This window comes from Lipotes vexillifer, unplaced genomic scaffold (assembly GCF_000442215.2).
Source record: "Lipotes vexillifer unplaced genomic scaffold, Lipotes_vexillifer_v1.1 scaffold1325, whole genome shotgun sequence".
NCBI classification, from domain to species: Eukaryota; Metazoa; Chordata; class Mammalia; order Artiodactyla; family Lipotidae; genus Lipotes; species Lipotes vexillifer.
In genome coordinates this window covers 172867-197982 of record NW_006781704.1, presented here as the reverse complement: position 1 = coordinate 197982, position 25116 = coordinate 172867, and the positions used below count along the sequence as shown (strand labels likewise).

The 25116-nt window shown below is 35.8% G+C and overlaps 1 protein-coding gene across 3 annotated transcripts in view; it reads left to right on the top strand.

Annotated features, from left to right (window-relative positions):
- The window catches only part of NAV3 (neuron navigator 3), a 369647-nt gene that overhangs the window by 313835 nt on the left and 30696 nt on the right, over nt 1-25116 (top strand). For all 3 annotated transcript variants that reach the window (XM_007454822.1, XM_007454823.1, XM_007454821.1), the window contains exons 23-25: nt 3421-3504; nt 17792-17903; nt 24018-24139. In XM_007454822.1, the coding sequence (XP_007454884.1) occupies nt 3421-3504; nt 17792-17903; nt 24018-24139 (318 nt within the window). The remainder of the gene's footprint in view (nt 1-3420; nt 3505-17791; nt 17904-24017; nt 24140-25116) is intronic.

Below are 25116 nucleotides of genomic sequence, written 5' to 3'. Positions count from 1 at the left end.
TGAATTCTGAATGAACAAATGCAATGCAGGCATTTTTCATAATGATATTCCATCTTATTTTTTAGTACCACAGTTTTTTACATGTCTATTCAGGTTATGTTATGTGATTCCAAAACTAAAGACAATATGTATTAAAAATATTTTCCCTTAGCTAGTATTCAGTCTTGTCTATTTTATTACCTTCACAGACTTCACCTAACACAAGTAGGGAATGTTCATCAACATATTGATACAACTTTACTGTGGCTTGAAAATTATGCAGCTGCTAAGAGAAAAGTCAGAACCATGTAAACTATGATTAACAGTCCCCCTAAAAATCCACAGTTCTTTTAAAGTTATCATTTTATAAAGTTTTTAGACAAGATATATTTTCCTGTAGTTTAATCAGTCTTACATTCCATTTTTTTCTCCAGTAAGGTGACAAAGATTATCACTGGTATAAATGCCTTCCTTTATTTTACCTATTGTAGTGCCTTTCCATGAATCCAATTGGTGCGAAAGTTGCCCTTTTATTAACTTCAAAGTAACAAAGCTATTATGATAAACTAAGTTGAGGGGACATAAACTTAAAGCAGCATTTCACGAACATACTTTTAACAGACTTTTCACTGAGAACAGTGTGACTCAAATTAAAATGTTCTTTTGTAACTAGTTATATATGTTCTTGTAAATAATTAATGAAGAGCAATTTTCCAAAGATTGAAAACTGACCTTCTAATGGTGAACATTTTATATTTACTCATAGATACCAAATATAAGCAATATATTTGTGCAGCATATTCTTCACAGTCCTGCTTTCTTTGTCATATTTTAAATTCCTGTTAAACTGATAAAATATGCACAGCTGGTAAAATGAAGCAATTTTCTATAAGTATATACATTCAAGGACTCATTGTCCAACAATTAAACCTTACAGTTATTTGGGAGAATTGAAACTTTTCAATGTTATGTAGAGCCTTGCATTTCTTGTAGTGAATATTAACAAAGTTATTCTGTTTTAGAGGAAAACAAGCAATTTTAGCTTTAGAATTTAGTAACCCATTTTATCTTCATAGCAGGATTATTTTTAACAGTCTAAACTGGAATCAGCACTAATGGTCGTCATGGACAAATAAATTATAAATCACACAGAGCAGTGCTTTACAGCAAATTCTAACTCCTGCTGCACACCACATGGATGAATCTCAAAATACAATGTTAAGCAAAAGAAAACTGTCACCAAGAAAATCATGCCATGTGATTCCACTCGGATAGTTTTAAAAATAGGCCAAGCTAAAACATAGTGTTTAGGGATGCAAGCTTAGGTGGCCAAACTATATAGGGAAGCAAGAAAATAATTATAACACAGGTCACTCTAGTGGTTATCTTTTTGGAAGGGAGAGGGGACAGAGATGAGGAAGGGGCAAGGGAGGACTTCCAGGGTCTTCAAATCCTCTTTCTTGACTTGGCTGCTGAGTGCATGAATATTCGTGACGATGAACCAGTGAGCTGTACATTTTCATTTTGTTCACCTTTAACATAGTGTGAAGGTTAAGTATAAGAGAAAGTGGGACATAACCTTATGCTAATTTCTGAGGGTACTAATTCTGATGTAATGACATTCCTTGTCACTGGAAACGTTTTGAACTATTAGATACTATTTGTTTTTTTAAAAGAGTGTTATTTATCCGATTAAACCTGCTAACAAACCTTGGAGTACAGTCCTCAAGGTCATGTGTATGTGTGTGTCTGAGAGAGAGGGAAAGGAGGAAAGAAGGAGAAGGGAGTGGAAAAGAATAGAGGCTTTTTTTGGTTATTTAAAAAATTTTTTTTATTGAAGTAAGAGTTGATTTACAATGCTGTGCCAATCTCTGCTGTACAGCAAAGTGACTCAGTTATATAGAAATTCTTTTTTTTACATTCTTTCCCATTATGGTTGATCACAGGATATTGAATAGTTCCCTGTGCTATACAATAGGACCTTGTTGTTTATCCATCCTATATATAGTAGTTTGCATCTGCTAACCCCAAACTCCCAGTCCTCCACTCCCCCACCCTCCTCCCCCTTGGCAACCACAAGTCTGTTCTCTATGTCTGTGAGTCTGTTTCTGTTTTGTAGCTAGGTAGGAAAGAATAGAGTTTTACTTACTGATGGACTGGAGATTAATAGCATCTTCTATAAATCATCTTTCTCTATATTATAGTGTCAGGAAAACAAAGGCATCCCAGGATGAGCTCAGAGCTAGGAACAAAGACACCTTTGTATCATGATGCTAATGGAAGGGACTTGTACATTCTAGCTGTTACCAATAATGGAATAAACTTCTGGCTGTTACTAATAATGAAATAAACTTCTAGCGCCCTAATTCTTAGGACTCCTGTGATCCATTTGATAATAGGTACCTCAGCCTTTCAGCTCTGCTAGAGTTACAAGGCGATTTATTTTAATTGCATCCTCTCACTCCCTTCTCTCAAAAAAATAATCTTTTGGCAAATTTTCCCCCACACATAGTTTATTATAGATGTAGGTTGTAAAACATTCTGTACTTGTATCTTTTTATGGATACGATAAAATTGGAGAACATACCTGTGGTTCTACATCAAGCCACAGTGAGAGGTTGACGTATCTCTTCATGCCTAATATTCTGTGGGTCAAGCTGTTGCATGATGGCATGTCAATAGAAACTGGCCTATTTTAGAACTATAATAAGATTTTCAAATACTTCTTAATTGTAAGAGTTACGGTTATGTACTGCAATATGTATAATTCTCTGAGATTTAAAATAAAACCCCAGAGCCACAAAAACTTAAATAAAATGTAACTGAATATTATTTCTAGCTGGCCTACCTACATTTCCTTAGTGGAAGGGAAAAAAGTAGGAATGAAAGCCCTTTTTATTGGAAAGAGTTTGGAAAGTGAAGACAACTCTTTTCGATTCAATTCTTTGTTAGTAGAAAAAGAGGAAAGGTAATGTTATAGCTGTCAGCAGATTTCCAGCACTTGCAGGAGAGCATCATTTCAATAGAGGAGCTAACAATATCTTCAAAGGTCATCATGCAGGTATAAAAATGAGGAACATTCGTCCATTGACTATTGCCACAACCTCCTCTTGGGCTTTGAGTCTAAAAACTTGGCAACTCAGAACTTTATCCTCCATGACGTGCAAGTTAGAAGGTGTTTTTATTTGCAAAATAGCATTCCCTTTCAGAAGTTGAACTCATTAAATGTCAAGATTGAAACACTGGTTTTTAAGCTGAAGTTTAGAAATAACAGATGAAGATTTGTGTTAACGGAGAGTCAGCACTGAAAGCCAGACATGACAGTCATAGTATTTAAAGAGTAAGAATACCTGAAATTAAGCATTTTGTAAAGAGAAGGGTTTTCATCCATCCACATAAGGTTCTGACATTTAAGATATGTTCCTTCCGTTTTGTTCACAGGCTCACCTCGTAGCAGCTTTTGAAAAGAGTTTAGGGAATATGACTGGCCGACTGCAAAGTCTAACCATGACAGCGGAACAGAAGGTATGTTCAGGAATTGCCACTGGGGCTTGAAATAAGATAAGAAGTTGCATAGGGTGTTTAAACAATACCTGAGATGCAGCTCCTTAGAAATAATACTGAGAGGATCCATTCTAAAGTAAATTGGAACAATGGCAAGATAATACCTTTTCTTTTCGGATTTTAATTTAAAGACTTATGATTCCGATTAACCTATATTGGAACACACACACACGCACACACACACGCACACACACGCACACACACACACACATGTTCTTTTCAGGCAGTCACTTATTTTACTTCTGACTGGAACTATTGAAAGAATACCAAATGTTAAGAAAAAGAAACAGGAGAAGAGTTAGAATATTCTAGGAATAATTTAACGCAGTTGATGAGAATTGCACTCTGACAAGAATTTTCACAAATTCATGGTCTATAAGCCCAGTTACAGACCATGGCTGTGATCTGAGATACTCATGAAGAAGGCCTGAAACAGAGGTTAGGGCTCCGTAAAGTAAGGGGCCTTACGTTACAGTACCCACGAGACAAGGGACAGTACTGCATAATTTTGGAGTAACAAGACTAGTTGGCATCTGGGGATGCTGTCTTTGAAGTAAAGCTAAGCTACATCAAAAGCTTTAAAATAAGCCTGAAGGATTTTATGGAGTAGTAGAAGGAATGGTTTAAAAAAAAAAAAAAAGCAACAGAGAATTTGGTTCACAAAGGCAGAAATATCAAAAGGTCCACCCTGGATAGAAAGAATCTGGACACTTTCCATATGATGACCAGTAACTTACCTCCCTGCCATTAATTTGGTGGCCCTAACCTGAGTCCTTGGATGAGTGTCTAAAAAGTCTCTAAAATTGTGTGGAAATATTTGTAAAAATGGCATATGTGCATAATATGAGCAGATTTCCATGGTTTTCGTCTAATTTTCAAAGAGATCCATATCTACATAATTTTGGATAATTTCAACTGATATAGAATCAGTTCCTATATCTTTCCATAGGGATGGCTTCGATTTTGGCTTCAGTTCTGTAAAGTATGGCTTTGGCTTTAAAAAAGAACTAGCATGTGTTATTGAGTTTTGTCAGTTTACTACTTTTTTTAAAGTTAAAAAAACAAAACAAAACAAAACTGAACAGTCCAATTAAACCAAAAGAGAAAATCAAATATTCCTATAGTTGCCTGGTATAATTATAGAACTGTATTCTGTTTGCCCTTATCTTTCATTCTCTTATCTCATAGCTCTCCCCTGCCCATGAAAGAGAACACTGTCCATCCCTGTCAAGCCTGTTCTGAAGGAGAAGATAACAAACTCCTTTGACCACATAAATTTTGTCTTAATCTTTCGGGGGGGGGATACAATTTACCATTTCACTATGTAACATAAGAACTCAGCAAATAGCATTACAAGGCCTTTTTAAGGGCATACAGGTGGGAAAGATTATAAATGTTGGAGTCCAGTAGCCTCAAGTTTGAATCTTGGCGAGGTCTCTCAAGAGCTGGAGAATCTCCCTTTCGTAACCCTCAATTTTGTCATTATAGAAGTGGGAGTTATAATAACTACCTTGTAGAATCATTCTGAGGAGTGAGATACTGTAATATGTCACAGGTAGTGGATAGTCAACAAATGTTACCTTTCTTTATATTTCTCTCCTCTTTTTCCTTAAAAAATGTAAGATAAACCAAATTCATCATTGGTTATATGCCAGGCATATCGCTAGAAATCATGGTTAGTATTTAAGTCTCAATATCTTTAAGAAGTCAAAATTTATATATTTTGCCTCGCCATATTTCCTTCAGCTCTTTTTTATTTGTAGGCAAATTTCTCGTAGAAATTGGAAATATATACATGTTTGTTAATTTATAATGTCTATGAAAAATTCCTGAATATTTTAGAATACATCTCCATAATACAAAGAATTATATAATTGTTTGCACATTATCCTTGAAGTAACATTGCCAAAATTGTAAAGTTTTCTCGGAAGATATCATGATGTCTGCAATTGCCCTTGCCATTTTTTTAACTGAAAGTAGAATGGTTGCTCTGTTAATTGAAATATGATACACACAAAACGATGCTTATTTTATTTTATCAACATTAGGTTTTTTAACATTCACATTAGCATTGTATTTTATTAACAATGTTTATTTCATTATATTATTTATTTAACAATGTTTATTTTAGTAATCTGAGATTTATAACTTGCTTTTTTCCAGAGTGGTTTTGAGAATCTTATAAAGTTTATTGGATTATGATATAACACAATTCAATGACAGAATCTAGTGAAAACCAGTAGAGGAATGTATATAACAAGATGCTTGAGCCTAGGTAATTACCACCCCAAAGTAGAAATTCACTGAACTGAATTGATTCTCAAGGAAGCTAAGGCACAAAGGGAGATTGCTTGGCGTGTTCAGTTTTCATTTTCTGACCAGAAGAGCATAATTTAGATTGAAGAGACAAACTTTCAGACACTGAATTCAAGGACAAATTTATTGTAAAATTTCTTAAATTGGGGTCATGAAATAACAAAAGACAAAATCTCTGTTCGAATAGACATTTCTCTAAAAGCTGAGGGCATAACATTTAATCATATTTCAGGAAAGCCATTTTCTTCAGGGAGCTGAGATAAAAGGGCATATTGTTCTCTGGTGATCCAACAATCCTGGGAAAAAAGAGCAGAGAATATAAAGCAGAGGTTTTGAAACTCTGTTCTAGACTTCCAAGGTTCCTTTGTCCATTTAGTCATGCACCAAAATTATAATGAATTTCTATTGTGTATGAGATACTGTTCTAGCTATTGAGAATTCAGCAGTGAAATACACACACACATACACACACACATACTTATATCCTAGTTTATAACCGGTTATAATATAAAATAGAGTTTATATTCTAGTAGGTGACAGATTATGATAAAAATATAATTCAACTATATGGGAATTTCAGGTGAAGATAAGGACTACTGAAAAATTTTAAGCAAAGAATGATTATATTGGGAAGCAAGGTAGGATGCTAACACATGAAGAACCAAAGGCCAAGGTGGTTGCATGTGCTTGGGTATCTAATTAAGAAATAGATAAACTAGAAAAAAAAAAAAAGAAAGAAAGAAAGAGATAAACTAAACTAGGACTCAGATCCAAGACCCCTGCTTCAGTGTGTGATTTTCAACAATCATATGGCATTAATAGCCTGAAAACTGTATCAAAATTTTAGTTAGGTTTATAGACCAAAATCACTCCCTTGAATAATGTTCTAAATTTTTTCCTTGTTTCCAGATGCCAAGTCACACCGATTGTCTTGCTAAATGTATGTGCCAAAACACTGCTTGTGTATACTTGTAGCCTGGTAAAAATAAATAAACAAATAAAAATAAAAGAAAGAAAAGACATGTATGAATAACTCAGGAGGCAGAAAATATGAGGTGCAATTAGAAATATAACAGGACAATGTCCTGAGTGTTCTCACAGAGAACCATTGCACTTTCAAACTAGTTTTTGTAGGGGGGAGGGGGGGGTTGGGGGTTTTTTGTGTGGTTTTTTGTTTTGTTTTGTTTTTTATTGGAGTATAGTTGATTTACAATGTTGTGTAAATTTCAGGTATACAGCAAAATGATTCAGTTTTGTGTATATAGTTATAGAATAGTTATATCTATTCTTTTTCAAATTCTTTTCCCTTACAGGCTATTACAAAATATCGAGTATAGTTTCCTATGCTATACAGCAGGTCCTTGTTTGTTATCTCTTTTTTATATGGTAATGTGTATATATTAATCCCAAACTCCTATTTTTTCCCTCCTCCCCTTTCCCCTTTAGTAACCATAAGTTTGTTTTCTATGTCTGTGGGTCTATTTACATTAGTTTTAGAGGAGAGGTGGCCAAGAGGAGTCTTGTCAGGCTCAGGGAGGATGAAAAAAATTAATTCAGGAGAGATGGAGGACCGTGTGTCATAGAGGAAGGAACACCATGAGTGTGAACAGCAAGGAGGGAAATTATGGGATACATTAGGGAAAAAGAAGGAATGTGGAGGGAAATGTGGAACCAAGGCTTGAAGGATATCTAAGGAATCCGGTCCTTGGAAACAGGGAGCCATTCAAAGATTTTTGACACTAGGCTCACATGATAAAAGTTAGTTAATGAAGATCAGTCCAGCAGCATTTCCCAGTAGTTTAACAGCATTCCCTGTAGCTGCCAGAAGACCATGTGTTATGGAACAGTAAGTCTATAAATAAGAGTAATTAAGATAATTGTCAGTAATGCTGCCCAGAGGGTGACATTATCTCTAGGTATCCCCTATACCTAAGGCTCAACAGATTGTGATGGTGACATAGTTTGATCAAGAATTTTACCTGGATTTCAGGTCCTTGTCCCTTAACTAGTACTTTTCCACCAAGATTCTTTGAAAGAATTAAGACCAAATGCCCTGAAGCATCTATTATTATGTGATGAAACGGCTTCTTTTCAGTGCATCTAGAGTGGTACTAGCTACATACCATCCATATCAGAAATGAAAAAGTTGTCACTCAACTTATAGTTCAGGGTTTTATTTTCTTATGCTGCAATAAAGGTCATCAAAATGATAAGAATTCTGCAAATCTGTATTTTTATGAATGAAATTTTTACACAACTACTGCTAAATCCTTGCAAATTTACTAAGGCTATATACTCATTGATAATTAGAAGACTTTCAAATCACTTCCTTATATCTGTAGTGCCAGAGGCAATTAGAACATATGTTAAGGTGTGGTAGGTTAGTCTTGTTAGAAGGTCAGAACATGACAGAGGAATATATTTTTGTTTGCGTAGTGGAGCTCAGCTGTTGATTCTATGCTAACTATAAAGTCTAGGGTTTGCTCATTCTTACCTCTGTGAAACTTTTTTGGATGACTAGATGAATAGACACTTAAATGTTAAAACTTAGAAAATTCAAAACCAACTCTCTGGAAATAGATGATGTAGAAACTAAAATGTTAGTTGAATTGTATCTTTACATTAACTCCTAGTTCAGGTTAAATATTTATCATCTAGAAGTGTTTTTAAAAATTTATCACTAGACTCAGAAAATACATTCATTAGTCTTTTACGGCATAGGGTAATTTGAGCCTGTAAGTTACTTATGGATTCAAGTTACTTGTGCTACTGGGGTTTGATGAATTCAGTTCATTTAGTTAGAACCAGGGCTGGCCAGGTTCTTTCAGCAGAAAACTTCACAAAATTTCAAGACACATACGAAGGGTTGGGGAGTGGGGTGTGTTCAAAGCAACTATAGCTAGATAATGTGAGATTAAGTGTGTCAGTGTGAGGAAGCAAAAGACTGGTTTAGTGGAAAAATTTTAAGAGCCTTGCCTGGAAGGTCAAGTAGAAGGTCAGGCTGGTTGATGAGATTTGTTGCCAAGCTGTGAGATTCTCAATAAGGCCTGTGTCCAGGAGAAATTTGGAAAGAGGTCAGATGTCGTTAGGAAGTTAGGTTGGAGAAACACGGAGCAACGCCAGTATTATGACACAGTACTTGATCATTTGATCACTTTACTTTGACGCATTTCAAGTCTGACCTTGATAGCTTGTTTAGCCTCAGAGACATGTACAAAACAGTTAGAAGAGATACTGACTCCATCCAGCCTCTTTTACACAAGAAACTCACATGGACTACGTTACTGGAATCTCACGTGGTCAGCCTATGTTTGGGGCATCGTTATCTTGAATGGCTCATTGTAGGTAAATGAAATTTGAGTTCGGTTCTCACGTTTTAATGTATCATTTTTGAAAAGTGGAAAATATCAATAAAATATTATCTGATCATCTTATTCCCAAGACCCTCTGAAGAGTTACTCCAGCCCCAATCTTCTCTTTGGGAGAAGAGTAGGAAACTGAAAATTACTAAATTAGAGGAACAAACTTCAAATTCATCTCTTGATGGTATCTACATTTTCCAGGTTCTTTCTGAAGGTTTAATAGGGATTCTCAAAACTTAAGTTATCTTCTATTAGGTCACCTTTAAAATGAAAAGACTATGTGAAAATATTTCAGATTATCAAACGATTTTATAGTTGGTTATCTCTGGAGCTCACTTCTAATTATTTTTCTAATGCACACTCCCTGCCACGGCCAAAACTAAAGCAGGGAGACCATAGTTGTCCTTGGCGGCAGCACTGCAAGCTCCATGATTATAGACATCTTAGAGAATATGCACCTTAAAAATAAATGTGAGCAATCAGCTATAATTACAAAGGGGAGAAAAGGAAGGCTAGAAATAAACTATTTAGAAATTTCTGTCTTAGTCCAGTTTTCATTCTAAAATGCTTTATATTCATCACTATACACTTTTGGAAAAGAGAGAAAGTAAAACTCACTTTGTTGCCATCCAAAGGAAGTGATTCCGCTGATTTAGCCACATTGAGACTCTCAGTTTATAATGAATAATAAAGTTATTGACGTTTTTAGTATATAGCATCCTAAGTGATCAGACACCCTCTTGTTAAAATATGCAGCAGAGTTGAAGTTTTACATCATTCTTTGAAGGGAAGAAACACCTGTTTAACATAGACCAGACATTTGAACAAAATCATCCCAACATTTACTGAGATCAGATCATAAATCAGGTGAAAAGATAAACTCTTCGACAGCTAAATAAGCTGAATGCATTAAATGGTCTGGATGCATAGAGAGGGGAACCTGTTCATTTTTCCTCAAAGGAAAACTAAGAGGTGTCATGTGGATGGAGACGTGTCACCATGGCCCTTAAGGGTGAAGGATATTCAAAGCACAGGAGGAAATCACATGGAAAGACTCAGAGAAAGAGATAGTGCTAGTTTGAATGATGGTGAGGGTGGATCTCATTAACTGAAGTAAGAAAAAAGGAAGGGACTTTTGCAGATATGGAGAGATAACTAGTTCGGGTTTAACAGACTATCAGTGTAAAATTTAAATATCTTTGTTTTTTAAATTTTTTATTTATACAGCAGGTTCTTATTAGTCATCAGTTTTATACACATCAGTGTATACATGTCAATTCCAATCGCCCAGTTCATCCCGTCACCACCCCCAGCCCCCGCTGCTTCCCCCGCTTGGTGTCCATACATATGTTCTCTACATCTGTGTCTCAACTTCATCCCTGAGCACTGGTTCATCTGTACCATTTTTCTAGGTTCCACATATATGCGTTAATATATGTTATTTGTTTTTCTCTTTCTGACTTACTTCACTCTGTATGACAGATGCTAGATGCATCCATGTCTCAACAAATGACCCAATTTCATTCCTTTTTATGGCTGGGTAATATTCCATTGTATATATGTACCACATCTTCTTTATCCACTCATCTGTCGATGGGCATTTAGGTTGCTTCCATGACCTGGCTATTGTAAACAGAGCTGCAATGAACATTTTGGGACATGACTCTTTTTGAATTATGGTTTTCTCAGGGTATATGCCCAGTAGTGGGATTGCTGGATCATATGGTAATTCTATTTTTAGTTTTTTAAGGAGCCTCCATACTGTTCTCCATAGTGGCTGTATCAATGTACATTCCCAACAACAGTGCAAGAGGGTTCCCTTTTCTGCACACCCTCTCCAGCATTTGTTGTTTCTAGATTTTCTGATGATGTCCATTCTAACTGGTGAGAGGTGATACCTCATTGTAGTTTTGACTTGCATTTATCTAATAATTAGTGATGTTGAGCAGCTTTTCATGCGCTCTTGGCCATCTGTATGTCTTCTTTGGAGAAATGTCTATTTAGGTCTTCTGCCCATTTTTGGATTGGGTTGTTTGTTGTTTTAATATTGAGCTGCATTAGCTGTTTATATATTTTGTAGATTAATCCTTTGTCTGTTGATTCGTTTTCAAATACTTTCTCCCATTATGAAGGTTGTCTTTTCATCTTGTTTATGGTTTCCTTTGCTGTGCAGAAGCTTTTAAGTTTCTTTAGGTCCCATTTGTTTATTTTTGTTTTTATTTCCATTACTCTAGGAGGTGGGTCAAATAAGATCTTGCTGTGATTTATGTCAAAGAGTGTTCTTCCTATGTTTTCCTCTAAGAGTTTTATAATGTCCAGTCTTACATGTAGGTCTCTAATCCATTTTGAGTTTATTTTTGTGTGTGGTGTTAGGGAATGTTCTAATTTCATTCCTTTACATGTAGATGTCCAGTTTTCCCAGCACCACTTATTGAAGAGACTGTCTTTTCTCCATTGTATATCTTTGCCTCCTTTGTCATAGATTAGTTGACCATAGGTGCATGGGTTTATGTCTGGGCTTTCTATCTTGTTCCATTGATCTATGTTTCTGTTTTTGTGCCAGTACCATATTGTCTTGATTACTGTAGCTTTGTAGTATAGTCTGAAGTCAGGGAGTCTGATTCCTCCAGCTCCGTTTTTTTCCCTCAAGACTGCTTTGACTATTCGGGGTCTTTTGTGTCTCTATACAAATTTTAAGATTTTTTCTTCTATTTCCGTAAAAGATGCCATTGGTGATTTCATAGGGATTGCATTGAATCTGTAGATTGCTTTGGGTAGTATAGTCATTTTCACAATATTGATTCTTCCTATCCAAGAACATGGTATATCTCTCCATCTGTTCGTATCATCTTTCATTTCTTTCACCAGTGTCTTATAGTTTTCTGCATACAGGTCTTTTGTCTCCCTAGGTAGGTTTATTCCTAGGTATTTTATTCTTTTTGTTGCACTGGTAAATGGGAGTGTTTCCTTAATTTCTCTTTCAGATTTTTCATCATCAGTGTGTAGGAATGCAAGAGATTTCTGTGCATTAATTTTATATCCTGAAACTTTACCAGATTCATTGATTAGCTCTAATAGTTTTCTGGTGGCATCTTTAGGATTATCTATGTATAGTATCATGTCATCTGCAAACAGTGACCGTTTTACTTCTTCTTTTCCAATTTGTATTCCTTTTATTTCTTTTTCTTCTCTGATTGCCATGGCTAGGACTTCCAAAACTATGTGGAATGATAGTGGTGAGAGTGGACGTCCTTGTTTTATTCCTGATCTTAGAGGAAATGCTTTCAGTTTTTCACCACTGAGAATGATGTTTGCTGTGGGTTTGTTATATATGGCCTTTACTATGTTGAGGTAGGTTCCCTCTGTGCCCACTTTCTGGAGAGTTTTTATCATAAATGGGTGTTGAATTTTGTCAAAAGCCTTTTCTGCATCTATCGAGATGATCATATGGTTTTCATTCTTCAATTTGTTAATATGGTGTATCACATTGATTGATTTGCATATATTGAAGAATCCTTTCATCCCTGGGATAAATCCCACTTGATCATGCTGTATGATCCATTTAATGTGTTGTTGGATTCTGTTTGCTAGTATTTTGTTCAGGATTTTTGCATCTATATTCATCAGTGATATTGGTATATAATTTTCTTTTTCTGTAGTATCTTTGTCTGGTTTCCGTATCAGGGTGATGGTGGCCTCATAGAATGAATTTGGGAGTGTTCCTTCCTCCGCAATTTTTTGGAAGAGTTTGAGAAGGATGGGTGTTAGCTCTTTTCTAAATGTTTGATAGAATTCACCTGTGAAGCCATCTGGTTCTGGACTTTTGTTTGTTGGAAGATTTTTAATCACAGTTTCAATTTCATTACTTGTGATTGGGTTGTTCATAGTTTCTATTTCTTCCTGATTCAGTCTTGGAAGTTTATACCTCTCTAAGAATTTGTCCATGTCTTCCAGGTTCTCCATTTTATTGACCTAGAGTTGATTGTAGTGTTCTCTTAGGATGCTTTGTGTTTCTGCGGTGTCTGTTGTAACTTCTTTTTCACTTGTAATTTTATTGATTTGAGTCCTCTCCCTCTTTTTCTTGATGAGTCTGGCTAATGGATTATCAATATTGTTTATCTTCTCAAAGAACCAGCTTTGAGTTTTATTGATCTTTGCTATTGTTTTCTTTGCTCCTATTTCGTTTATTTCTGCTCTGATCTTTATGATTTCTTTCCTTCTGCTAACTTTGGGTATTGTTTGCTCTTCTTTCTCTAGTTCCTTTAGGTGTAAGGTTAGATTGTTTACTTGAGATTTTTCTTTTTTCTTGAGGTAGGCTCTTATAGCTATAAACTTCCCTCTTAGAACTGCTTTTGTCATATCCCATAGGTTTTGGATCATCGTGTTTTCATTGTCATTTGTCTCTAGGTATTTTTTGATTTCCTCTTTGATTTCTTCAGTGATTTCTTGGTTATTTAGTAACGTATTGTTTAGCCTCCATGTGCGTGTGTTTTTTTACACTTTTTTCCCTGTAATTCATTTCTAATCTCATAGCGTTGTGGTCAGAAAAGATGCTTGATATAATTTCAATTTTCTTAAATTTACTGAGGCTTGATTTATGACCCAAGATGTGATCTATCCTGGAGAATGTTCCATGTGCACTTGAGAAGAAAGTGTAATCTGCTGTTCTTGGGTGGAATGTCCTATAAATATCAATTAAATCTATCTGGTCTGTTCTATCATTTAAAGCTTCTGCTTTCTTATTTATTTTCATTCTGGATGATCTGTCCATTGGTGTAAGTGAGGTGTTAAAGCCCCCCACTGTCATTGTGTTACTGTCGATTTCCTCTTTAACTGCTGTTAGCAGTTGCCTTATACATCGAGGTGCTCCTTTGTTGGGTGTATATTTATTTATAATTGTTATATCTTCTTCTTGGATTGATCCCTTGATCATTATGTAGTGTCCTTCCTTGTCTCTTGTAACATTCTTTGTTTTAAAGTCTACTTTATCTGATATGAGTATTGCTGCTCCAGCTTTCTTTTGATTTCCATTTGCATGGAATATCTTTTTCCATCCCCTCACTTTCAGTCTGTATGTGTCCCTAGGTCTGAAGTGGGTCTCTTGTAGACAGCACATATATGGGTCTTATTTTTGTATCCATTCAGCAAGCCTGTATCTTTTGGTTGGAGCATTTAATCCATTCACATTTAAGATAATTATCTATATGTATGTTCCTATTACCATTTTCTTAATCGTTTTGGGTTTGGTTTTGTAGGTCCTTTTCTTCTCTTGTGTTTCCCACTTAGAGAAGTTCCTTTAGCATTTGTTATAGGGCTGGTTTGCTGGTGCTGAATTCTCTGCTGAATTCTCTTAGCTTTTGCTTGTCTGTAAAGCTTTTGACTCCTCCATCGAATCTGAATGAGATCCTTGCCGGCTAGAATAATCTTGGTTGTAGGTTCTTCCCTTTCATCACTTTAAGTGTATCATGCCACTCCCTTCTGGTTTGTAGAGTTTCTGCTGAGAAATCAGCTGTTAACCTTATGGGAGTTCCCTTGTATGTTATTTGTCATTTTTCCCTTGCTGCTTTCAGTAATTTTCTTTCTCTTTAATTTTTGCCAGTTTGATTACTGTGTGTTTCGGCATGTTTCTCCTCGGGTTTATCCTGTATGGGACTCACTGTGCTTCCTGGACTTGCGTGGCTATTTCCTTTCCCATGTTAGGGAAGTTTTCGACTAGAAACTCTTCAGATATTTCTCGGGTCCTTTCTCTCTCTCTCTTCTCCTTCTGGGACCCCTATAATGTGAATATAATGCAAATATTGTTGTGTTTAATGTTGTCCCAGAGGCCTCTTAGGCTGTCTTCAGTTCTTTCATTCCTTTTTTCTTTATTTTGTTCTGCGGCAGTGAATTCCACCATTCTGTCTCCCAGGTCACTTATCAGTTCTTCTGCCTCAGTTATTCTGCTATTCATTCCTTCTAGTGTATTTTTCATTTCACTTATTGTATTATTCATCTCTGTTTGTTCTTTAATTCTTCTAGGTCTTTGTTAAACATTTCTTGCATCTTCTCGATCTTTGCCTCCATTCTTTTTCAAGGTCCTGGATCATCTTCACTACCATTATTCTGAATTCTTTTTCTGGAAGTTTGCCTCTCTCCACTTCATTTAGTTGTTTTTCTGGGGTTTTATCTTGTTCCTTCAACTGGTACATAGCCCTCTGACTTTTCATCTTGTCTGTCTTTCTGTGAATGTGGTTTTTGTTTCACAGGCTGCAGGATTGTAGTTCTTCTTGCTTCTCTAACTATCTTTTTAATTAAAGACAATTTATACTTACAAAGTTCTCCAAAAGAACCGCTAATCTGAATTTGGCTAAACTAATTATTTCATTGATGTTTTTTCCCCACATTATATAACAAATATATTTCTTACTTAGTTATTCCTCCTTTGGACTTATTGTGCCACACTGAGTAACAACTACCCTGCTAATATCTGTTGTTGTTAAAAATATACTTAAAATTTTAGAAAGTGATCATTCTTCTATTTCATTAAACACAGTTTTCTGAAAAATCAATATTACATGAACATTTTGCTTCTAATTAAAAAAAATAGTTTTTAGAAGAGATTTCTCTAGAAAAGAGTAGAATTTTGACAGTAAAATAAGTCAGCCAACCCATAAAATTAAGCTAAATTTTTAGACATTTGTATGAGATTTCAATTTCATTTTTCCTCTTTAAACCTAAAGCCAAATGTTTTAGCAGATTTTTAATCCAAAGTACAAGCACTATTGATTTTAAATTCAAGGATGAAAATCTGACTTTATTTAAAATTTAACATTCATCTTAGTCTATATTTAAATTATGTGATTCACTAAGTGTGCACTATAGGTATTCTTTTGTGAATAAATTCCTGGTAAAAGCAGAATGGATTTCCAATAAATATTTCATCACTTTAGAGATTTATTTTAAATGGGAAGTAGATTCAATTTTGGTACGATTATCTATTACTAGCTGGGCAAGGGACAGAATATAGATAAAACTTGGAGAGACTGATAAATTATGATGAATTGTATTTGAATTTGTCATGGTATTGGCAGTTTTCACAAACATGTTCTTTTTCCTTTATGATAAATAAATGCAAATGAAATTATACTCAAGTATCTGAAGATCAATCTATGAATCCAGGAGGTCGCTATTGATTTTCTATTATGAGATTCTTTGACTTATAAGCTATTAAAAGTCTGTAAGAGGGTTTGTTTTTTAAAAATACCTCACTGTCTTCTATCAGGAATATGCCAGATACTCAGAGAAGATAGATATGTGAGATGCCAAGTATCTATTCCGAACTTGGATATCGTTTCAGTTAGCACCATGTATCTTTTTTTTAAAAAAGTGTCTAAGGCTGGAATAGTCATTGGACATTTTCGTGTATGAAGCAGTTTCCTGCAGAGGTATTTGTCATGGTCCTGCCTTTTTTCATATATACTGGGAGACATTAAGTAGGGATAAACTGCTTACCATGGAGTGAAGAACCCAAGCCTGATTCTTTGGCTTTCTGCCAAAGAAAGAAAATGGAGAAAATGATGAATGACAAACACGTTATGGAGGAATTCTCCCCCCCAGAGGCTGACAAGAATTCTAGTTTTTAGGCTTGCTATCACTGCCAAGAAGGATACTCCTTGTATTTGTGCTCCTGATGGAAATATTGCTTCCGCTGAAACAGCACTCCAGTTCCTTGTTGTTGTGTTGGTGCTGTTATCTTATCTTCCTAATAGTGAGTCCTTTATTTCTGATAAAGATATTCGTTTAAATGACTATGGGAGATCAAATTTATACACGGATTTTCGTTGAGACATAGCTTAAAATTACCCTTAATTCAATAAGAAAATGGGTGTTTTATAAAAATTTGATTTGTAAGCTTTTGAAATAATTTAATTATTTTAAGGACTATACATTACATATATTTCTACCCACTTTTTAAAAATTCCTGTATTGCTTTGGCTTGGTGAAACTAGATCTTCATACTAGGAATTTTGTTGGATGAACAGTGCCAGAATCTAAGATGACATATGGCATTTAACAGGAGTGAGTTAGGAATTAAATCCAGGTTTTGTTCTTGAATATAAAGAATCTATTTCCTAAGTGCAAAATAAATGAGAAAATCTAAAATCATTCATTTGACAAAAACTCAGGGTTTCCAGTTAACAGTAAATGCAGTATGATGTACCAATGCAATAATAGTATTTATCTATGTAATATAATCCTGGGTAGTATTAATACGTTTGGTATCAAAAATGAGCAGTGTGATATCTTGCTTTATATGGTACTGGTCAGCTCTGGGTACCACCCTTTTAAAGAAATAAAGACTGTTCAGACCACATGTATAAGAGAATAACCAAGACATTACTTTTTAATTCTCTATTGCATTTACTTTCTTACATTTACAAGTAAGAGGTTGTAAGACACAACTTGAAAGGTCAGCCACGCATCTAAATCTACCAGAACATTAGCACTACATAAAATCAAACTCATTTGATAGTGAGCTATGAATAAGAATCGTTTACTTTTACAGCTCCTAAATTCTGTTTGTTTCACAGGAGTCTGAACTGATAGAACTAAGAGAAACCATTGAAATGCTGAAGGCCCAGAACTCTGCTGCCCAGGCAGCCATTCAGGGAGCGCTCAACGGTCCAGACCACCCTCCCAAAGGTATGTTTAGAAATCTTGCCATTTTTCATCCAATCTGCTAGGAATCTAGTTTTATTCATTAATTAGAGCAAAGCTGCTTTTACTCAGTCGCACTGCCTTTTATAATATATCAACATAAGTTGCTACTAATGCAGTCAGAATCTCAGAATTTAAGAACAGTAGGCTTCAGTATCAAACTGACCTTAAGGAAATTGCTTCTACAGTCCAACACTTTTCTCTCCACTTGATTTGGTGAAGGTGGGTCTGAGGAGGTTGGTTAATGTATTCATATCTGCCTTCAAGCAAAACACACCTGGGAAGGAGTATGGAAATCTAGATCTGTATGTAAAAATACAATAATCAGTGTGGTGAACTAGTGGATACTGGGAGCAACTCGTCCTGGGTGGGGGCAATAAAAAGGTACATTTTCTGTAGAGAACTTAAAAAACAGTAAGAAAATGGACTAAACGTTGGTGTATTTTTTTTTTTAATTTATGCTTACTTGTTTACAATTAATTCTTAATATTTTTCTTGTATTTTACTCTGAAAAATCAGGGATTTTTTTAGTAATTGTGTTTATTTTTACTTTTTGACAGTTTGCTTTATTTATTTATTTATGGCTGTGTTGGGTCTTCGTTTCTGTGCGAGGGCTTTCTCTAGTTGTGGCAAGCGGGGGCCACTCTTCATCGCGGTGCGCGGGCCTGTCACTCTCGCGGCCTCTCTTGTTGCGGAGCACAGGCTCCAGACGCGCAGGCTCAGTAGTTGTGGCTCACGGGCCCAGTTGCTCCGTGGCATGTGGGATCTTCCCAGACCAGGGCTCGAACCCGTGTTCCCTGCATTAGCAGGCAGATTCTCAACCACTGCGCCACCAGGGAAGCCCAACGTTGGTGTATTTTTAATTATTACTGTGCTTCAGCAATTGGAAGCAATGATAAAATAATCTTCTCTGCCACCACCCCACTCCTTAAATTGCCACTGAAGAAATACTGTGTGATAATGTCATGTCATTGTTTTCTTTACATAGGTTGTACTTATTCCTATTCTGACTCTTTGCAGTGGCATTCAATATGCTCAACTCTTGACCAGCTGAAAAATGTTTTCCTAAATCCCGAGTGCTCTGTCATCTCTCTTCGCATTTCCAGATGAATTTTGGGAAAGCTTGATGGAATCATTCAGTGTCTTCAACAGCCAGTTACACTTCAGACCATGGGAGTGTGGTTTCTCTTTCCACTACTCCAACAAAACTGTTCTCTCCAGCATCGATAATGACTTAGATGACTCTAAATCCAGTACAAAATTTAAAATTCTTATTGTATTTGTTGTGCAAATAGCATTTGATGCTGATATCCACTGCATCCTACTTGAAATATTCACTTCTTCTAATGCTCATGACATCCACATTCTTAGTTTTTCTTCTGCTCCTTTGAAATTTCTTTCACAGTTTCTCTTGTAGATTCACTCGTTTGTATGCATTTGTTAAATGTTGATGTTTCTTAGAATGCAGTCCTAAACTGTCTTCCGTTATGATTTTATACATTATGATTCTCTTCATCCTATCTAAAATTTGTACAAGCTCATCTAGTACTCTACCTATAATTATTATTTGTGTTGATAACTGTCAAATATATCTCTCCAGGGCAGTCTCATCTCTTGAGTTACAGATCTGTATATCTAGCTGCCAAAGAGAAAACTCCATTAGGTTATCTTTGGATGTCTGTTTGACACCTGAAAGTCAACATCCCCAAATTTGAACTTGTCTTCTTCCTTCTCAGACCTGCTTTGCCTTCAGTGTTCCTTTCTCAGTAAACAGCATCACCATCCTTCCATGTGGCCAGAAATCCTCCTCTTCGTACACAGTAAATCACTAAGTTCTATTGATTCCATCCATTAAATATATCTTGTTCCCTTTTCTCTGATCCTGCTATCACCATGCCTCATATCTCCCCTGAACTATGGCCCCAAACTCCTAAGTCTCAAGGAGCCCTCCTGCTCTTCATCTTTCACCTCCTTATGCCATTCTTCACACTGAGACCAGAGCAGTTGTGTAACAATATATATTTAAAAGGTATCCCATTGCCTTTGGATGAAATACTAACTCCTTAACATGACATAATCTCTCTTGGCCAGCTTCGTTCATTCAACAAGTATTTATTGATATTACCATTTATGTGCTAGACACTGTTCTAGACCTTGTGTCTTGCTATTTTGCCGTGTTGTGTGTTTCATATTTCAGCTATCCAGAACTCCTTTCAGTTCTTCAAAAGTTCTTTACATATTCTCTTTATTCTACTTGGAACTTTCTACCCTGTTTGTTCAGCATAAAAACTTTTTGAGATCTTGCAAGAGTTAGCCTAAACATGCCTGCTTGTCTGCTAAACTATATGAGGTCCCTCTGTGATGTGTTTCTGGAAATAACTGTACTTCCCTCATCAAAATTTGCATTAAGACACTTTGGTGCCTTAATTGGTTTATGGTCTGCCTTTACTGGTCGATGGCAGGGTGGTCTGTTTTCTTAATCCTTAATCCTGGCCATAATGATGGCTTGCACATAAAAGGGGCTTATTCAAATTTTATAGAAAGGGCTAATACAATTTTTAAAAACTTGAAATTTAACTTATAGGAAAACAGTTATATAAAGTGAGATATACTTAAATTGAAGGACAAACTAGTTCTCTAAGGGCTACTTCTGTTAAGAATTTAGCAACTTTCCATGTGGGGGAGTTCATGTATATGCTGCATGGAAAATTACTGCATATTTAAAGCTTATCTTAGAGCTATAATAAAGCAGCTTATGTTCTAAATCTTCATGTCAGTAAATAGGTCCAGAAGGGATTTTAAAAGGCTTAATCCTTTCTTTACCACAGTACAAGTCACTGAAGTAAAACTTTCTGGAAAGATTCCTTTTATCTCAGGCAACAGGTAGCTTAATATATCTACTGGAATTGAAAAATAGGAGTTCCTTTGCTCAGAAATGTGGGAGGGATACCTAAAATGAACAAAACGATAACAGTTAATATTCAACTTGGCTAAGAAAGATTAAAAAATAATTTTATAAGATTTAAAGCTAACAAAAACAAATAGTTATAAAGGGTTGAATGTATATAGAATATTCAGATTGTGTTTCTGTAGTAGTAAAACTCATATCAAGGCATATTGTAAATATTTAGAGAAGAGCATTCCAGGAGGGTCTTGAGACAGAAAAGAGATTAGTGCCTTTATGGAACTGATACAAGGAAGATAATGACCAAAGGTAAAGTAAGTAGAACCAGGTTGGAGAGATAAGTACTGATCAGATTACTGAGGAACATTTGGGCCATATTTAAGAGTTGAGGGCTTCCCTGGTGGCACAGTGGTTGAGAGTCCGCCTGCCGATGCAGGGGACAAGGGTTCATGCCCCGGTCCGGGAAGATCACACATGCCGTGGAGCGGCTGGGCCTGTGAGCCATGGCCGCTGAGCCTGGGCAAGAGTTGAAATGTTTTCTATTCTTATTAAAATGGAAATCATTGGGAAGTCTCAGGTAAGGGAGTGATGGTGAGGTTTTTCTTTAAAAAGATTTCTCTAACTCTGGTTTGTAGAATGGTTTGAAGGTGAGCTGGACAGCTGTTCTTTCTTAGAGCAGGTAGGTGATGTTGGTGGCTTGAACTAGAACAGTGACGGTGCAGAAGGTGGGAAGTGGAAAATGAATGAATGAATAAACATATAACTGAAAGAGATATTTTTAAAATAAGCTTCTCCATTCATTCAGATTGTTGATATTCATTTGGTCACCCATTCTTTACTGAGCTCTGCAATACCACATGTACTCAATCAAATACTTACAAACACTAGAAAAGAATTGCCAGAGAAAAGTAAAATGCATTCCCTTCATTCCATGGTATTATGGAAATTATGCCCTTGCCAATCTTTACTGGAAATGCGGTCATAATTGAACATAACTAATACCTCCAAGGACTGCTTTTGACCTACGGTTAACAAGAACTTACCTATCTTTTTAAAATTTGGGATTACTTGAAGTCAAATATAATTTATTAATTCTGGATATAATAAAAACTCTGGAATACTTTAACGCTTAACACATCTGTTTTATTTGTAAAAGTCAGTTATGAAGGGAAAAAATAGAAAATACTAATCTTGTTCAGAAAAGCTTATAGCCAACTGTAGCAGAAATTTAAAACACAGATACCTACACATGTTCTTTTATTGCTTATTCATATAATTTCCATATTAGTTGATTAAGGGATACTGTGCTCCTTTATTGTTGAATCAAGACAACACACATAAATACCTTGATTTAGGTTTTGGTACTGGTAATGTTTTGGGCATGCAAAAACAGTAAATGTTCTCATCATTAAAAAAAAAATACTTTTGGACCAAACTCTAGGGATTCTTAAAAACAGCTCTGTTTTTACCCTCCTATAAAATTTTTCAGCATGGTTATTCTCTTAATGGAAAAATTAAAGTACTTATTGGTATGTATGTACATGAGATTAAGGATGGAGATATGTATATGCATATTATACACCCACACATATACTTATTTATTGTATGTTTTGAAAGTAACCAGTTACAGTTCCATTGCCATCAGCCATTTTACTGTTAAATTAGTCAACTGCAAAGCTTTGATTATATACTATTATTTCTATTGGAACTTTTTGAGAGCTATATAATAATTTCTGACATCTTTTAAATTCCACTGAGATTTTTTTGCTTGGATAATATGCTTTGATACCAATTATATATGACAATAGAAATGGCCTAAAAGCATATTTGACCTTAAAATAATTTTATGAATTATTAGTGTCTCCACTAACACTTAAGTTCACTGTGAGTAGAAATCATTTCAATTTTAATTTTAATGACTATAAATAAATCTTATAAGCTGATTGTATGGAGTAAGTGAGTATGTTCAAAAAGTGATTTAGTATCAAATGGTATCCTCTTCAAAATATCTTATTATCTAGAGAAGCACTCCGTGCTTTTTAGGAGTATATAGAGGTGATATCACCTGGCAATTAGTACAATAGACAGTAGGATACTCCTAAGTCTCAAGTTGGCTCCACTGTTTTTCAGCTACGTGACCACAGGGAAAATTTAATAATTACACTCATTTCAGTGGTTTGCTTTAAAATTAGATACTCCCAGGGCTTCCCTGGTGGCGCAGTGCTTGAGAGTCCGCCTGCCGATGCAGGGGGCGCGGGTTCGTGCCCCGTTTCGGGAGGATCCCGCGTGCCGCGGAGCGGCTGGGCCCGTGAGCCGTGGCCGCTGAGCCTGCGCGTCCGGAGCCTGTGCTCCGCAAATGGGAGAGGCCACAACAGTGAGAGGCCCGCATAACGCAAGGAAAAAAAAAAAAAAAAAAAAAAAAAAAATTAGATACTCCCAGAGCAGAGTAGTAAAAGCTAGCTTTATTATTACCTGTTATTATTGTTACTACTATTACTCTTCCAAGTCATGGACAGGGGTTATGGGTATGATGGAAGAATTACACTGTCTTAAGCATGATTTCTGTTTAATTCACAAATGCAGTCTACCCACATTCTCTCTTGAGGACCTTTGCCCCATTGGCTCTTTGACCTTGGTCAAGTTACTTAACTTCTTTGCACTTCAATTGCTCCATCTGTGGTATGAAGTGCTTAGATGACTTGCAAGGTTTGTTTTGGCTCTAACAAGGTATGATTCCATGAAATGGAAAGTTAATATATTTGGCTTCGGTAGCTTTATTCAAAGGACAAATATTAAAAACACACAATTAATTATCATGCTATTAAGAGTTTCCTTTTACTCCATGGAACAAATCATTTGGAATAAATCATTTTGGAAGTGCTCTTTGATCCAGGTATTCAGTAAAAGTCACTAGCATAGCAGTTCATTTTGGGACAAAACTCAGAATTCATTAAAATACCAGTGCTACAGACTTACTTGAGATTCCCATTGAATCTTAATACAGATAACCCAGTTAATTAAAGCAAATATGGTTGTACTTTATTAAGCTTATAAAACCAAAACTGCATTGAAATCATCTGTACAAAGCCATGTTGACATTTATTAGAGAGCTTCCTCTCAGAAAGCCTAAAAGTCTTGTTTGTTCAGATTGCAAGTTTTTATGAGTAAACATGATACTGTCTATCTGTGGCTAGATCTCCGCATCAGAAGACAACATTCCTCCGAAAGTGTTTCTAGTATCAACAGTGCCACGAGCCATTCCAGCATTGGCAGTGGTAACGATGCTGACTCCAAGAAGAAGAAAAAGAAAAACTGGGTAAGCCATTAGCATTCATCTAATTCAGAAGCTTATTACTGCACAGTGAGTCAGGCTTTTTCCTTTTGGGCTTTAGAGATCCACAGCAGTTTACAGTGTCTCATTCAAGTGACTGACACCTCAAAGGCTACACTCATCACCAAGATTAGGGCAGCATGGTGCTGAAGAGCAAATGTTTTGGAGTTGGCACTAACTAAACTTGGATTTGAATCCCAACTTTGACACTTACTATTTGGATCTTAGGCAAGTGACTTCACCTTTTTGGGGAGCCTAAATTTTCTCATCTGGAAACATTGGATAATTAATACTGACTTTATAGAGATACTGTAAGAAAAATAGGGTAACGTGTAAATAAATGGCTCCGAGCAGGGGCTTACTGTGGAGGTAGAGATGAAGAAGAAGAAAAAGATGATGGTGATGCTGATGGTGATGCTGATGGTGATGCTGATGGTGGTGATGGTGGTGGTGCTGGTGGATGGAGGAAGTGGAGAAAAAATGGAATAAAAAAAGTAAAAGGGAAAGAAGAGACCTTGAAAGCCTCTCCACCCCTTGCATCAACAGGGTTTATAGCGTGAATAAAGTGTCACTGTATAAGAAGTCAACTATATGTATTTTTACCAAAAGAACATAGGATAAATATAGAAATGTACTTTAACAGAACTGTCCCTTAAGTTTGCTAGAGATAGAATTTATGATATTAAGTAATTGCTGAAAAAACTGAGGGGAAGATGCTATCACTGCAAAATGTTTAAAAACAATGAAGTAAAGGATTTCTTTTAATGCCATGCAAGAAAAGTAGATGTTAAATAAGTAGAACTCTTGATGAAATCCAAAATATAACTAGCAGAGGATTTTACTGAGTGCTTTCTGTAAATAATGAGAGAAATATCTTTTCTGTTTTAAAAAAATGTTTATGCAGGTAATATTTTAAAATACTGATCAGCCTTCATTCCCTTGATTTGTAATTCCACACTCTT